This window comes from Gigantopelta aegis, chromosome 10 (genome assembly GCF_016097555.1).
Source record: "Gigantopelta aegis isolate Gae_Host chromosome 10, Gae_host_genome, whole genome shotgun sequence".
In the NCBI taxonomy this organism is placed as follows: domain Eukaryota; kingdom Metazoa; phylum Mollusca; class Gastropoda; order Neomphalida; family Peltospiridae; genus Gigantopelta; species Gigantopelta aegis.
The window spans coordinates 80,420,399-80,438,867 of NC_054708.1; the positions used below are offsets into that span (position 1 = coordinate 80,420,399).

Below are 18,469 nucleotides of genomic sequence, written 5' to 3' on the forward strand. Positions count from 1 at the left end.
TAATAGGGAGTAAGAGAGCACAGTTGGCACCTGTCCATGATCTATTTAACATTTGCATGTGTGTGGGTCTATCAATTCTTTGACATTACATGTTATAGTAACGAAGTCAATCATTTCACAAACTAATTATTTATTTCTATCGAAAAGAGTAAGCTATATGGTAGTAGCTTCTTTTTCTTCTTCTCTCTTTTCTATCTTTCTAAAATTCTTTCAAAGAGGAGAATGCTTTTAATTTGAGGGTGGAATTTCCTTGCAACCAAGCAATCATGACGTCCTTACCAGCGCCGAAACAGATATCGCCACTTATTCGAGTTAGTATTTAATTACTGGATTTACAAACACTCTGTCATTAATGGCAATTATGTTAGAATAACCTTGTTTTAAAATAACAAATTCTATTTTCTTCACAGGGATTTTTAAAAATGTGTCGGCATCGATTGTTAGATTTTGTTTGATGACCTTGAGTTCTCCGAGTCTCTCCTCTCAACTATTTATTGGAATGGTAGAATTGGGGGTGAATCAGTAACTTCGCCCCCTGCCCCGGAATTGGTCACTGGCGAAGTCACAGGCTAAATCCGAGGTGGGCATGCCTGAACCTCTGTGGATATGGGCACGTAAATAGAGTTCCCATCCCATCCCATCCAGTACCTTCAGTTTGGCTTCATTTAGAAACAGTACGGGAGGGGAATGTGGCAGGCACGTTTGCCGATCACTTAATAAGACCGTATCCTGAGTACTCTGCCGTTCCAGAGCTAGATGGGTATTTGAACGATTATGATCCTGTCTGCTGCAGGCACCCCCTTTAAGGTTCTATAAGTTTATTTAAATATATCTATGTAAAGACAGGTTTCTTTCTGTAGTGTGTGTATTAGTTGTTACTATGTAAAATAATTTTTTAACGCAGGGTTGAAAATTAACATGAAAACCATGGTCGCCAGCAGGGCAAGTTGAAAAAAAATCTTATTGGCCCTTCTCAAATTTAACTAGCCCTCCAATTATCACATTGATTTGATTGAAATTTATCTGCACAGCAGAAATCAAAACTAGAATGTTTTTTGTTTCAAGAATAATAACCATGTGCTCACCGTATATAGTCTGTTTTCGTCAAAAGAAAACTGATGAATTGGCGTTTAACTTCATAATGGATAAAGTTAAAATTCATATAAAAACAAGTTATTATGTTTTCAACTCAAATAAAAAAATAATTGAAAAAGAAGTCCAGTATAAATAAAAATGTTACTTCACAAAGTATCATTACATAGTACATATTAAATCTCATTTTTAATGCGGGGTGAAGGCAAAATGCTAGAACAGCCAAGACATGTTGCTTGACTTGCATTGTCTCTTTAGTAAAAGATAATGCAGTACAAAGAGACTATTAATTTTTAATTAAGGTAGAACTGTGTGTGCTTTAGTAAACTAGTCTGAGCATGATAGAATAAACTTTGTGGCGATGCAAGAGGGGTGACATCCTGTTCTATAGATGAGGCACTAGATAGTAGATAGAGATCCATGGAATCATCCACTATTTTGCCAAATGCCCATTCCACTCAGCTTTGTGCAGAGATACGACCCTGATTATGTATTACGGTTTTGTCATTAAGATTACCTTGGATGTTCCATCAATTGCCTTAAAACCGGTTTCAGAAGAAAAAAAACCAGTTACGCTATGGATGCAGTTTGATGGTAATTTGTAAATAATTTTTGTTTTAATTTACACTGAGCTTTTCCCCCGAATAAAATGTTATTTGAGATGGTATGGGTTTAAAACTTAATAAATGAATATCTTTTTATATGAATGTTATTTTTATTAATTATTTTTGGGCTGTAAAAATATTGAACGTGTTCTATGTCTTCTGCTGCCAGATCTGTAGTGTGTTTGTTACATTCGATTCAGTTGCAGTGTGTTTCTTTTTCAACCGGTACCGTACTCACCAGACACTATAATTGATGGTCGCCCAACGGACTACCTTTGTAAAATTCTTAGTCGCCCGTAGCCAATTAAGGTCACAACGGGCAACTGCTAATTTTTAACCCTGTTAACGGCGAAATAAAAAATGATCAATGTAAAGGTATTTTTATTTACCAAATAGTGTGTTATATTCAGCAAAGGACCAACTAGTGAATGTAAATAATATTTAATGGTAACCAGTCAATTCGTACCCAGTTTTACCATTTCGTACCCAAGTCATTTCGTACCATAGTTATTTGGTCATTTCGTACCATGGTTATTTCGTACCATGTCTGTTTGGTCATTTCGTACCTCAATAATTTATTGTGCAGCTTAGTTGACTGATAGATAGTAAAATGTCGAATTACTGATTTAAAAAATAAACATTAGGCTAATGCAGCTATATTGAAGCCCCACCCTTAAGAAAGAAAGAAAGAAATAAACAAATAACAAGAAAAAGATTATATATTACTTTTATTACTTTTATCTTCAAACGTTTCCCTTCATCATCATATTAATTACCAACAAGTACTTTGTGTTAAAATAAAATATCAAGATCTTCTGAGACAAGCTGATTTCAGAAAAACCTTAATTACCCATGAAGACCATGTGTTAGATAAACAAACAGATTATGGTTTTATAAAATAAACAAAGGCCATGAAGAAAACGATGTTATGAGCGAAGCCCAGACTGCTTTCCGCAGAGGTTATTTGACTATAGATCACTTATTTACACTTCATTCACTAATTGATATCTTGAAAAAAAGGAAAAAGAAACTATATTGCGCATTTGTGGATTTTGAAAAAGCTTTCGATATGATCCCAAGAGCACATCTATGGCACAAATTACTAGAAAATAACATAAATGGTAAATTCTTTAGAATCATATATCAAATGTATCAAGGTATAAAATCATTAATATTTGTAAATAACAAGAAATCACCATTATTCGCATGCCATAATGGTGTACGTCAAGGTGAAAATTTATCCCCGATTTTATTTTCCCTGTATCTAAATGATCTAGAAAACTATTTACTTAACCACGGTTGCGAAGGTGTTTCTTCCATTGCAGATAATAAAAATAACACACTAGACATTGGAATACATCTTATTTGCTTATTGTACGCTGACGATACTGCTTTACTAGCAACAAGTGCGGTCAATTTACAACACACGTTAAATATATTCGATCAATATTGTAATATATGGAAACTTAAAATAAATACTACAAAAACAAAAGTCTTAATTTTTAATGGAAATTCTAAAGATTATAAATATACTTTTAAGATTGGAAAAACTACTCTCGAAAATGTCAAAGAATACAAATATTTAGGTGCCATTTTTACTAAACTAAATAAATTCAAAAATACTAAGATTAGACTTAAACAAAGGCGACAAAGGCTATGTATTTTGTTCTGGCAAAAGCAAAAGATCGTCATCTATCAATAGAATGTAAACTCAAAATGTTTGACTCGATGGTTCTGCCAATATTATTATATGGATGTGAAATATGGGGATTCGAAAACAACGACATCTATAACTCTGTTCAAATCAATTTTATTAGACATATATTCTCCCTGTGAAAAAAACTACCCCAATTTGCATGTTATATGGTGAACTTGGTAGAATGCCAGTCGAGTTGTCTATCCACAAAAGATTAATTTGTTATTGGGCACGAGTTATCTCGGGGAAACAATCTAAACTATCTCTATTATTATACAAATCAATGATGAGAGACCATATTAGCAATGGAACTAACTATAACTGGATTACTGCTGTTAAAAATATTTTAGATTATCTAGGAATGAGTAATATATGGCTATCACAAACCTTTCTATCGGTAAAATGGCTATCACAACAAATTAGCATACGACAAAACGACCAGTATTTACAAACATGGAAAAATAATATTTCAGAATCATCGAGAGGTAAAACCTACGAATATTTCAAAGACCAACTAAATTTTGAAAATTATCTTAATATTATTCCTGAAAAATTATGGACTGTTATGATAAAATTTAGGACTTCTAACCATTATTTACCTGTTGAGACTGGACGTTGGAATACAGTTCTATTAGAAGATAGACTTTGTACTATTTGTGATGAAAACGACATAGGAGACGAATTTCATTATTTATTTGTATGTAGTTTTTTCAATAATACCCGGAAAGAATGTTTACGTCCATATTATTATATACGACCAAATATATATAAATTTAGAGAACTTATGAGCAGTAAAAGAATAAGCACACTAAAAAAATTAGCCAAATTCATGAATATAATTTTTCAAGTATTTAAACGCCCATAACAACAATACCCAACAACAACCACAATTACCATACATTAACCAGTTAATGAAACTAAACGTCAACATAGAACTACACTTGATATATTTTAAATCATATTACATTATTTTATGTCTTATTGTTATTTTATGAAAATTTAATTTTTATTATTATTATTATTATTTATTTATTTTATTTATACCTATATATTGTAATACCAATAATTATAAAGTACACAGTTGTAACTGAAATTTTCTGAATAATTATATTTTAAAATATACCTCTACTTTGTTACATCGCAGAATGTATCTATATTGTTAATACACATATCTCTTTAATGTAATATCATGTATTTATATTATTAATACACATATCTTTATAATGTAATGTAATGTCATGTATTTGTATTTGTATTCATATATGTACCAAGCAATGTATTCCTATTATTTGTATCCTCCTGTTAACCATCTTGTCAAAATCAGAATATGTATGTTCCTCTTACACCGTTGCATAACGGCCTGAGTGTAATAAAGTTCTGTTCTGTTCTGTTCTGTGATGTGATGTGACTGATTATAACGATTGTTTATCCAACAGCAATAAGGCAGGCATAGGCAGAGAATCTGTCGACAGTGGGTAAGGATGTAAGCCTATATAAGATGGGAGGGGGGTGAGTCTCGTATCGTATGAATGATCATCAATGGCAATATACATATGTTCATTTAAACCTTTGCTCACCTTACAAGGTATGTTTACACGTCAGTGTTTATTCGTCAACAATAAAAATAAGAAGTGGCATACCATGACAAAAATAAGATACCGAGTACAAAACCACTATGGTACAAAATGACCAAACTTTATGGTACAAGATGGTAAAAAGTAGGTACGAAATGACTGTGGTACGAAATGACCATAAACTATGGTACGAAATGGATGGTATGAAATGACTAGTAACCTAATTTAATATATATCTTTTCGGGTACAAGTTTACTTTTACTGTGTGTCCTTATTACTCCAGGATACATGTATGGCCAACTTTGAGTATTGTAAAATCAAGAGTATTGTAAGTTCATGACTGCAATTTTTGTAAAATTCAAGAATGCACTCATGCTCCAAACATTATTTTGCTAATAAAATATAAAAAAGACGCTTAAAGATTTTTATTAACATGTTTCACTAATCCCAATTATCACCTCGGAAATGAAACCCAGCATCATCAGTGATAGAAATAAGGACAAAAAATAACAATAAAATCTACTTGTTTGCCAATATTTCCACTTGTTCATCTATATAGGGCAGGAAGCAAACAATTCACTAGTGTTTTTGTTTAAAGGATTCAGTGAAAACCAGTTAAATTGTTTTTTGAGCACATTCCCTTCAAAACATGTCACTGGTTTTCAACTTTCACTTTCAGCTGAAGGCTGGAAATAATTTTTTGGCGGTGCTTGTCAGAATTACCTGTCTTAAATGTTATAATGAAAATGAACCTGTCACCAAATGTTCCGGGTCACAGCGGAAATGCCTATGAGATGTAAACAAATTTCAATCACGTTCGCAACTCAAATAACTTTATAATAACAAAGCACGTAATAAACATACCAAATAATGTGTGCTTGACTTACTTCAAAATAAAACTTTACATTTAACTTTGGTTGCTAAAATTGACTGATCAGTTTTGAAAGGTAGGCCTAACAGGCTTTCTGACAGAGGGTAAGATGGGTATGGCACCATACCAAATTTGTTTAAAATATTTTTTATTTCAAGTTGCCGTAACCTTTTGACAAAATTAATTACTCTTATCATTACTCTATGATTTTTTTAACCCTAACCCTAAACGTAACCCATTTTCTTTCTAGGGGAGACCCTCCCCCCAGTACCCCCTTTTGACTGTGTTTGCATTCAATTCCATAGTGCCATACCCAAAAATTTCTTCCTGGAAGAAACCCTGCCTAAACATTTATGTTAATTTTAAAGAATGTCTTGGTCAATGAGCCATTCGCAATGCATGGGCTTCCTCGGGTCTATTAATAGACATGGGGAAACTCTTCCCAGGAAAACACTAAGATGTTCTAACTTCTAGTAACTGTTCAAGTATAAGCATGTGCATTATATTGTAAAAAACTAACCCACCTTTAAAAATGTATTTTAAAACTTACTATGTACATGTACACCACACTGCTTCAATACAGAAATTAATACTTACTCTTAATATTAAGTTTGTGATTACCAAAGCTTGGCAAATAACACATTTGTACTGGGCAACGTCCATGACTAGATGCTTATTTAGGCCTGTAGGAACGATATCTGGAGTGGCCACAACCTCTTTGATGGGGAGAAAAGCCATATGTTTACTTTTATTTATATAGAATAGCCATGTAAACTTGAGACTTGTCCTGATATAACAAATCAACAGGAAACCGTGTGATCAGACTCATCGACTGCCTTTTAGTGGATTTGTTGATTGATTGTAATTTTGTTTTGCCATACAAAATTATTTTATTTTTAAGTAACATAGTTCATAAAATTCACTGCAGAAATATGTGTAAATTTATATAACTTATACCTTAATAATACAATAATAAATGTTAACTAATATACTTTTGATCTTAGATTATCCCATTTAACAGGTTTTTGTTTTATCATATTACCTATGATGTAATCAGTAATTCATAAAAATCAAATGAAACTGACTAACATTTGTGGTAAACAGGTCACTATTTAATTTTAAACAACAAAACAATAACACTTTTTTCTTTCTTTTTTAAATATGAATGGTATCGAATATAATTTGTCGATGAAATAAGTTATTTATGTCAACCGAGATGTTCCGAGTGAGGAATTTAGAACTCGAATGCAACTCCAAGGTATTCTGAATATTCACAATCTAAGACTATTGTGTTATCAAGACCATGTTTATTTAACTCTCAAACCACTATTTTTTTTTTTTTTTAAGCACAACAATTGCTAAAAATTATTTTACTTGTCCACTGGATAACCACTGAGGTACATTATGCTTGTCTGAGTACATTTTCACTTGTCGGGACAAATAGACAAGTGCTTATTTCGAATGCTTTTTATTAGCTTTGATTAGATGAAAATGGATATCTTTTGGTCATGAATGTGATATCAAGTGAGTGCATTGCTGCTTAAGGCCACAACAAATTAATTAAATAGGTACTAACAAAGTTGAGGTCTTATGCAAGAAATACATTAAAAACATATTGTCACAGACCAGTGACCTATTACATGGCCTAACTAAGTATTACTTATATATTTGATTTGTCCCTAAATGTACTTTATTCAACCATCTACATAACCACCATACTCCACTTATTAATGATATTTTGTAAAAATAATTGAATTATGGCAATGGTCCATAATACAAAAACTAACATTGCTGAGAGGGTTGACATGTATTTTACTTCATCATGGTGTAGTTAAAGTGATGCAATATCTAGATTTGGTCTGTAAAAATTAATATCATTTTGATTTATTTTTCATTTTTAGATAAATAAGGTCCTTAAATCTGTGACAGTATGCCTTTAAGTACTCAACAATGACTTTTATATGTGTTGGGAATCAGCAAATTATTTCATCTTTTTTTCCCCCATCTTTTATTTAAAATGATTACTTGTTTTGAGATATTTTATTGATAAAAAAAGAATCAAAAGGATTGCACAACAGGCAGAGCCTATATAAGTGCTCTCCTAAACAAGATGGACATCACACAATATTCATAATCATATATATCTAAAGCATGATAACAATGTCTAATGGCATAAAATATTTAACATAATTAATATTTTTTAATATATAGTAATAAAAGGTACAGAGTAATGATTACTCTTAGTACTTGTGATATTGAGCTATAAGCCTCTCACTGTAGCAGGTGAATACCTTAATACATGTATATGTTAATTCATGTCTTAATTTATTTCAGTTTGGAAGATATGCAGCCTTGGTAACAGGAATCGCATATGGCTATTTAAGTTTTAGTAAGTATCTCGTCAGTAGATAACATCATGTAGTAACGTACAGCATTGACTAGTACATAGTAAGTTACGTGATATAATAATTGGCAGTAGGCTGTGTGTTCGGTCATTGTACATACAGGTAAGTATGAACTTTTAACCTGATGTTGATGGGTGTGCTGAGGTAGTGGGATGTACCTGCATGAGATGTGATAGGTTGAATGGATCATTCATTATGAATGGACTGGGGTATTCTTCCCATCTCTACCAATGCTAATTAACTGCAACATGAAAGACCATGTCTGTTAGAAAAAAGTTAGTTTGTTTTGTTTAACGACACCACTAGTGCACATTGATTTATTAATCATTGGCTATTGGATGTAAAACATTTGGTAATTTTAACATACAGACTTCAGACGAAACCCGCTATATTTTTCCATTAGTAGCAAGGGATCTTTTATATATGCACTATCCTACAGACCAGATAACACATACCATGGCCTTTGATATACCAGTCGTCGTGCACTGGCTAGAATGAGAAATACCTGTGGAAAGATGCATATAAAAGGAAGAATAAATATTTTATTTTGACGATGCACCACTCAATACATTTTTATTTTTGGTTATATGGCATCAAACATATGGTTATGGACCACACAGATTAGAGAGGAAACCCACTGCTGCCATGCCATATACTATTCTTTTCGATTAGCAGCAAGGGATCTTTTATAATACAATACACTATCCCATAGATATGATGGGACTAGTGTTGGGAATTTGTTGGAATGCCATCAGCGATCATCAGTTATAATCGGTTTGTACCAACCAATGAACTTTCAATTACACAATCGGTTAGAACATAAGAAGGATTTAATTTACATGTATAAAATCATTCACCTATTGCCATGTTCACCGGGATAGACCCACAAATTGCTAATTTTACCTTTAATAACTTTAATATTCTTTTTCTTTTAGTTTATGTACCCATAAAAATGAACACCAACCCCAACATATTATGATCAGTCCTATCATCTAAATTCGAGGCACAGCAATTACAGTTAACACTTCCCCACTCAATCAATTATGGATTGTTTTAATCTATCATGACATCGGTAGAGCTAAACTGTTCAATTTAGTATTACCGATATAATTGGTCATTAGAACATCACTGGTACATATCATAGCCTTTGTTGCATCAGTTGTGAAGCACTGGCTGAAACAAGAAATAACCCAATGGGCCTGTAGATTGATTGTGCATTAGGTGAGCGTTTTACCACTGTCCTCTGTTTGCTGCCCCACCCCCCCCCGCCCCCCACTGTCCTCTAGTGTTGCTTGCATTAGGTGAGCCCACTGTCCTCCCCCCCCCCCCCCCCCATCAATAATGCCATGCTGCTTACAAGTAGGCCTGTAGATTGATTGTGCATTAGGTGAGCGTTTTACCACTGTCCTCTGTTTGCTGCCCCCCCCCCCCCCCCCCCCTGCCCCCCATCAATAATGCCATGCTGCTTACAAGTAGGCCTGTAGATTGATTGTGCATTAGGTTTGCTGCCCCCCGCCCCCCATCAATAATGCCACTGGTTACAAGTAGGCCTGTAGATTGATTGATTGTGCATTAGGTGAGCGCTTTACCACTGTCCTCTGTTTGCTGCCCCCCGCCCCCCATCAATAATGCCATGCTGCTTACAAGTAGGCCTGTAGATTGATTGATTGTGCATTAGGTGAGCGCTTTACCACTGTCCTCTGTTTGCTGCCCCCCGCCCCCCATCCCATGCTGCTTACAAGTAGGCCTGTATCAATAATGCCATCAATAATGCCATGCTGCTTACAAGTAGGCCTGTAGATTGATTGATTGTGCATTAGGTGAGCGCTTTACCACTGTCCTCTGTTTGCTGCCCCCCGCCCCCCATCAATAATGCCATGCTGCTTACAAGTAGGCCTGTAGATTGTGCATTAGGTGAGCGCTTTACCACTGTCCTCTGTTTGCTGCCCCCCGCCCCCCATCAATAATGCCATCCTGCTTACAAGTAGGCCTGTAGATTGATTGATTGTGCATTAGGTGAGCGCTTTACCACTGTCCTCTGTTTGCTGCCCCCCGCCCCCCATCAATAATGCCATGCTGCTTACAAGTAGGCCTGTAGATTGATTGATTGTGCATTAGGTGAGCGCTTTACCACTGTTTGCTGCCCCCCGCCCCCCATCAATAATGCCATGCTGCTTACAAGTAGGCCTGTAGATTGATTGTGCATTAGGTGAGCGCTTTACCACTGTCCTCTGTTTGCTGCCCCCCGCCCCACATCAATAATGCCATGCTGCTTACAAGTAGGCCTGTAGATTGATTGATTGTGCATTAGGTGAGCGATTTACCACTGTCCTCTGTTTGCTGCCCCCCGCCCCCCATCAATAATGCCATGCTGCTTACAAGTAGGCCTGTAGATTGATTGTGCATTAGGTGAGCGCTTTACCACTGTCCTCTGTTTGCTGCCCCCCGCCCCCCATCAATAATGCCATGCTGCTTACAAGTAGGCCTGTAGATTGATTGTGCATTAGGTGAGTGCTTTACCACTGTCCTCTGTTTGCTGCCCCCTGTCCCCCATCAATAATGCCATGCTGCTTACAAGTAGGCCTGTAGATTGATTGATTGTGCATTAGGTGAGCCCTTTACCACTGTCCTCTGTTTGCTGCCCCCTGTCCCCCATCAATAATGCCATGCTGCTTACAAGTAGGCCTGTAGATTGATTGTGCATTAGGTGAGCGCTTTACCACTGTCCTCTGTTTGCTGCCCCCGCCCCCCCATCTATAATGCCATGCTGCTTACAAGTAGGCCTGTAGATTGATTGTGCATTAGGTGAGCACTTTACCACTGTCCTCTGTTTGCTGCCCCCCACCCCCCCCCCCCCATCAATAATGCCATGCTGCTTACAAGTAGGCCTGTAGATTGATTGTGCATTAGGTGAGTGCTTTACGACTGTCCTCTGTTTGCTGCCCCCCGCCCCCCATCAATAATGCCATGCTGCTTACAAGTAGGCCTGTAGATTGATTGATTGTGCATTAGGTGAGTGCTTTACCACTGTCCTCTGTTTGCTGCCCCCGCCCCCCATCAATAATGCCATGCTGCTTACAAGTAGGCCTGTAGATTGATTGTGCATTAGGTGAGCGCTTTACCACTGTCCTCTGTTTGCTGCCCCCGCCCCCCATCAATAATGCCATGCTGCTTACAAGTAGGCCTGTAGATTGATTGTGCATTAGGTGAACACTTTACCACTGTCCTCTGTTTGCTGCCCCCCCCCCCCCATCAATAATGCCATGCTGCTTACAAGTATGCCTGTAGATTGATTGTGCATTAGGTGAGTGCTTTACCACTGTCCTCTGTTTGCTGCCCCCCGCCCCCCATCAATAATGCCATGCTGCTTACATATAGGCCTGTAGATTGATTGATTGTGCATTAGGTGAGCGCTTTACCACTGTCCTCTGTTTGCTGCCCCCCGCCCCCCATCAATAATGCCATCCTGCTTACAAGTAGGCCTGTAGATTGATTGATTGTGCATTAGGTGAGCGCTTTACCACTGTCCTCTGTTTGCTGCCCCCCGCCCCCCATCAATAATGCCATGCTGCTTACAAGTAGGCCTGTAGATTGATTGATTGTGCATTAGGTGAGCGCTTTACCACTGTCCTCTGTTTGCTGCCCCCCGCCCCCCATCAATAATGCCATGCTGCTTACAAGTAGGCCTGTAGATTGATTGTGCATTAGGTGAGCGCTTTACCACTGTCCTCTGTTTGCTGCCCCCCGCCCCACATCAATAATGCCATGCTGCTTACAAGTAGGCCTGTAGATTGATTGATTGTGCATTAGGTGAGCGATTTACCACTGTCCTCTGTTTGCTGCCCCCCGCCCCCCATCAATAATGCCATGCTGCTTACAAGTAGGCCTGTAGATTGATTGTGCATTAGGTGAGCGCTTTACCACTGTCCTCTGTTTGCTGCCCCCCGCCCCCCATCAATAATGCCATGCTGCTTACAAGTAGGCCTGTAGATTGATTGTGCATTAGGTGAGTGCTTTACCACTGTCCTCTGTTTGCTGCCCCCTGTCCCCCATCAATAATGCCATGCTGCTTACAAGTAGGCCTGTAGATTGATTGATTGTGCATTAGGTGAGCCCTTTACCACTGTCCTCTGTTTGCTGCCCCCTGTCCCCCATCAATAATGCCATGCTGCTTACAAGTAGGCCTGTAGATTGATTGTGCATTAGGTGAGCGCTTTACCACTGTCCTCTGTTTGCTGCCCCCGCCCCCCCCATCTATAATGCCATGCTGCTTACAAGTAGGCCTGTAGATTGATTGTGCATTAGGTGAGCACTTTACCACTGTCCTCTGTTTGCTGCCCCCCACCCCCCCCCCCCATCAATAATGCCATGCTGCTTACAAGTAGGCCTGTAGATTGATTGTGCATTAGGTGAGTGCTTTACGACTGTCCTCTGTTTGCTGCCCCCCGCCCCCCATCAATAATGCCATGCTGCTTACAAATAGGCCTGTAGATTGATTGATTGTGCATTAGGTGAGTGCTTTACCACTGTCCTCTGTTTGCTGCCCCCGCCCCCCATCAATAATGCCATGCTGCTTACAAGTAGGCCTGTAGATTGATTGTGCATTAGGTGAGCGCTTTACCACTGTCCTCTGTTTGCTGCCCCCGCCCCCCATCAATAATGCCATGCTGCTTACAAGTAGGCCTGTAGATTGATTGTGCATTAGGTGAACACTTTACCACTGTCCTCTGTTTGCTGCCCCCCCCCCCCCCCCCCATCAATAATGCCATGCTGCTTACAAGTATGCCTGTAGATTGATTGTGCATTAGGTGAGTGCTTTACCACTGTCCTCTGTTTGCTGCCCCCCGCCCCCCATCAATAATGCCATGCTGCTTACATATAGGCCTGTAGATTGATTGATTGTGCATTAGGTGAGTGCTTTACCACTGTCCTCTGTTTGCTGCCCCCGCCCCCCATCAATAATGCCATGCTGGTTACAAGTAGGCCTGTAGATTGATTGTGCATTAGGTGAGCGCTTTACCACTGTCCTCTGTTTGCTGCCCCCCGCCCCCCATCAATAATGCCATGCTGCTTACAAGTAGGCCTGTAGATTGATTGATTGTGCATTAGGTGAGCGCTTTACCACTGTCCTCTGTTTGCTGCCCCCCGCATCCCATCTATAATGCCATGCTGCTTACAAGTAGGCCTGTAGATTGATTGTGCATTAGGTGAGCGCTTTACCACTGTCCTCTGTTTGCTGCCCCCCGCCCCCCATCAATAATGCCATGCTGCTTACAAGTAGGCCTGTAGATTGATTGATTGTGCATTAGGTGAGCGCTTTACCACTGTCCTCTGTTTGCTGCCCCCCGCCCCCCATCAATAATGCCATGCTGCTTACAAGTAGGCCTGTAGATTGATTGTGCATTAGGTGAGCGCTTTACCACTGTCCTCTGTTTGCTGCCCCCCGCCCCCCATTAATAATGCCATGCTGCTTACAAGTAGGCCTGTAGATTGATTGTGCATTAGGTGAGCGCTTTACCACTGTCCTCTGTTTGCTGCCCCCTGTCCCCCATCAATAATGCCATGCTGCTTACAAGTAGGCCTGTAGATTGATTGATTGTGCATTAGGTGAGCCCTTTACCACTGTCCTCTGTTTGCTGCCCCCGCCCCCCCATCTATAATGCCATGCTGCTTACAAGTAGGCCTGTAGATTGATTGTGCATTAGGTGAGTGCTTTACCACTGTCCTCTGTTTGCTGCCCCCCGCCCCCCATCAATAATGCCATGCTGCTTACAAATAGGCCTGTAGATTGATTGATTGTGCATTAGGTGAGTGCTTTACCACTGTCCTCTGTTTGCTGCCCCCGCACCCCATCAATAATGCCATGCTGCTTACAAGTAGGCCTGTAGATTGATTGTGCATTAGGTGAGCGCTTTACCACTGTCCTCTGTTTGCTGCCCCCCACCCCTCATGAATAATGCCATGCTGCTTACAAGTAGGTAGGAGTAACTTACCTGTGTATGTAGCAACAATGGGTTACTACTCTACACTATAATTAATAGAGAATAATACATGAGTGGCTGTTATGTTAAATACCATTTATCTGACGAGTTGTTTTAAAATGTATCTAACGAGCGAAAGCGAGTTTAATATGTTTTTAAACGAGTTGTGAGATAAATGGTATCTAACGGACACAAATGTATTGTATTTCTTACATATCCTCAAAAACCAGGTTTTAAGCAGATTTTAACATCTTTTTTGACTAAAAGTTATTTACAGCTGTTGCACTTGTAGCCATGATTGTCAGGTTAACTATAAGTCGCAATGTAATGTATTTCCATTGTGTAGTTTTTCATTAGATGTATGGCAGTAGTGACCTAGTAATCACCTAGGAGCAGCCAGTCTTATGTCTTGAAATTGTTAACACACGTACATGTGTAAACAACCATGTGTTATATAAAAATAATGCATGTTTTTCTCACCAAGTAAGAAATTATAATATTTTGTGTTATTGAGTTACAAATGTTATTGAACCCTATAATGGGTTCCAATTTTTTGTATAGCCTTTGTGCTGCCATTAGATTATTCAAATACATGGGTTAGTCAGTTTGGATGAACGTCAAGACATAATCAATTTGGAAGGTTCTGAATGACATAAAGAAAATGAAGAATGAATTGTCGATCATTTCAAAAATATGTTTATTTTTATTAAAGTTGAAATACTAAATACTAGTATGTATACATATACAATAAATATGTAGGCAAAAATAGGTTTTGTTTTGGTAAACTAGTTGATTCGCTGTAATATTTTAATTGGAGACATGCACTCACTAGAACCCACTACATTCTGTGTTTTGTGGAGGGTGATGCTCACTTGAGGTGCTTGCGTTGCAGGATCAACCCACTTTGGTGAATCCATTCAACTGATTGGTTTTTATTTTTGTTTCAACCAGTGCACGACAACTGGACAAAGGCTGTGGTATGTGCTTTCCTGTCTTTGGGAAAATGCATATAAACGATCCTTTGCTGCATTAAACAAAAATATAGTGGGTTTCCTGTGATGACTATGAGTCAAAATTTCCAAATGTTTGACACCCAATAGCCGATCATTACTTAATCAATGTGCCTTAGTGGTGTTTTTCAACAAAAACTATATCTATATCTATATTTAGTGTGTTTAACGTGTACTGTTTTGTGTGTACTTCAGAGCGGCTAAGTGCTAAAGAGGTGAAGATTCAGGAGCATGAAAGCAAGCTGCGGGCCGTGCGAGATGCTCGCCTTAAGGAGGAGAAGGACAAATTCACAAAAAGTAAACATCACACAGCTTAATGTTTCACGTGAACAGTCCTTCTGGTCATGTGATGGTTATGCAAAGTTAAATCCATGTGAAACGTCCTTCTGGTCATGTGATGGTTATGCAAAGTTAAATCCATGTGAACCGTCCTTCTGGTCATGTGATGGTTATGCAAAGTTAAATCCATGTGAACCGTCCTTCTGGTCATGTGATGGTTATGCAAAGTTTAATCCATGTGAACCGTCCTTCTGGTCATGTGATGGTTATGCAAAGTTTAATCCATGTGAACCGTCCTTCTGGTCATGTGATGGTTATGCAAAGTTAAATCCATGTGAACCGTCCTTCTGGTCATGTGATGGTTATGCAAAGTTATATCCATGTGAACCGTCCTTCTGGTCATGTGATGGTTATGCAAAGTTATATCCATGTGAACAGTCCTTCTGGTCATGTGATGGTTATGCAAAGTTAAATCCATGTGAAACATCCTTCTGGTCATGTGATGGTTATGCAAAGTTAAATCCATGTGAACATCCTTCTGGTCATGTGATGGTTATGCTTCCATGGAACCGTCCTTCTGGTCATGTGATGGTTATGCAAAGTTTAATCCATGTGAACCGTCCTTCTGGTCATGTGATGGTTATGCAAAGTTATATCCATGTGAACCGTCCTTCTGGTCATGTGATGGTTATGCAAAGTTATATCCATGTGAACCGTCCTTCTGGTCATGTGATGGTTATGCAAAGTTAAATCCATGTGAACCATCCTTCTGGTCATGTGATGGTTATGCAAAGTTATATCCATGTGAACTGTCCTTCTGGTCATGTGATGGTTATGCAAAGTTAAATCCATGTGAAACATCCTTCTGGTCATGTGATGGTTATGCAAAGTTTAATCCATGTGAACCATCCTTCTGGTCATGTGATGGTTATGCAAAGTTATATCCATGTGAACTGTCCTTCTGGTCATGTGATGGTTATGCAAAGTTAAATCCATGTGAACCATAATCGGTTACAGGGCTCAAACTTGGTGTAGGCAAAATTCTTACCCACAGCAATTTTGAGCCTGCCTAGAGCAATTTTAAACCTGTAACCATGGCAACAAATATAAAAATCAAGAAACAATCCCTTCAACTGCTGGCAGTAATATTTATCCATGGCAAAAACCTGCCATCAGACAAGCCTCTGACCCACGGTAATTCATATTGCAACTACGACAAGTGTCATCCTTAAGTTACATGTATGAAAGTAGCCAAATGTTCCAAAATTGTTTGAATAATTGGAGACTAGATCTATCCACAGTACACTAGTAGTCCGATCGAAAAAACCCCAACAGAAGTTAAATTAGTTTGTTTAAATTCATGTCGCATGTCAGGCTAGTACAGACATATAGTAGCCAACACAGTTGATGTAGAGGAGGGTATTTGCTCCTGGATGCCGATTCATTAGTGAAGAGCACCAGATTAACAATCAGTATTATTATTAGACAGGTACCCATCTCAGAGACGCCAGATAATCATGACATCCTGGCGAGTTAAGTAAGAAAATTAACAGTATGGGTGAATGGCAGGTTGAGATTTAATTATGTTCAGTTTTGGTGCTGTCAGTGGAGGCCCTGAGTTGTTTCTTATGGGTGGCAGTGAGGCCTCTTAAATTTTTGTCATACCTCATGGTTACAAGCTCAAAAGTGTTTGTTGGGGTGTTGGGACGCTTTTATTTATTTTTTTAATGTTGGGTGTGTGGTGGCTCTACATTATTGGAGTTTTTTTAATGGATGGGTGGGAGCATTAAGTTACATTTTAAAAAATGTTTAGATGGGTTTGGGGGATCTAATGTTTTTGGAGAACTAATGGTAGTGTGAGCATTCTGGAAGCCAGTCATAATATTGTGAGACCACTGTTAGGAGTGATTGTAACTGGAGGTTACATTACATGGATGTAGTGTGATGGTTTACAAGATTAGTCCACATAACAGATACACTGGTTATCTCTCCTTCTCTCCCTGCTCTGTGATGGGGATATTGAAAGTGTGTATGTGCTGTACCATCTTTGGAAAAAGTCATACTAAACAATAGTCTCTATTGGTATAGGACACAATTGTCTACAATAACATTGTCTTGGTCTTTTTTTTTTCCAGTATCTCACAAAAACACATTAAACAAGTTGATTTTGTAAATGTTATATCCACATTTTTTGTTGCCTTGAAAAAATACACTAACATTAAAATGAAATTAACCCCATCCCCAAGCGTATGGTCTCAAAATATTGATAATTTGTGAATGGTCCATAATCTGAGTTATATATTGAGGGGCAAAATGATCCAGTGCATCAAATAAAATGATTTCAAACCATCTGTGAAGTTTGTGAATGTGTACTGGTGTGGACTCAAAATAATAGTGCAAATCATCTCATGTTTACAAATGACCAATAAATACTTTCTTCAAAATTATTAGATTTTCTTTGATTACCATTAAATATATATATTGTGCAATAGATAATAGATACACAAGAACATTTTACCAAGAGTATATTTATATTATGAGTAATATATGACTTAATATTGTGTTGTGTATTTTTAATCAGTACATTAAATGCTATTGTTTTTACTTTCAGTGGAGATGGATGCTCTAGCTAAAGAAATGGGAATGACACCAGCACCACCAACATAGCCACCTTTTCTAGGAAATAAAACTCTTGTAAATTTGTAGTGACTCAGATTGATTGTTAATTCTGTATCATGCGGTATGGTTTTGTGTGTAATATACAAGTAAAGACTTTTCTAGGTATCTGATTTGTTGTGATTTAAAATGAACTTTGTGCCAAGAGTGATCATGGTGTAATAACAACAAACTCTTAAATAAAGGATGCCATTATGGTAAGCAATATCATCTTTCGTATTCTTAGCTTTGTGCATTACCACAACTCATTAATTAAATCACTATGTGCATAAAGAAAATA

The 18,469-nt window shown here is 38.0% G+C and overlaps 1 protein-coding gene across 1 annotated transcript; it reads left to right on the plus strand.

The window, feature by feature from the left end:
- Positions 1 to 205: 205 nt before the first annotated feature.
- On the plus strand, positions 206 to 18,399 carry LOC121384584 (ATP synthase subunit e, mitochondrial-like). The gene is made up of 4 exons (XM_041515042.1): positions 206 to 311; positions 8,173 to 8,227; positions 15,430 to 15,531; positions 18,125 to 18,399. The coding sequence occupies exons 1-4, from the start codon at positions 267 to 269 to the stop codon at positions 18,178 to 18,180; spliced, it is 258 nt and encodes an 85-aa protein (XP_041370976.1). The 5' UTR covers positions 206 to 266; the 3' UTR covers positions 18,181 to 18,399.
- Positions 18,400 to 18,469: the final 70 nt, after the last annotated feature.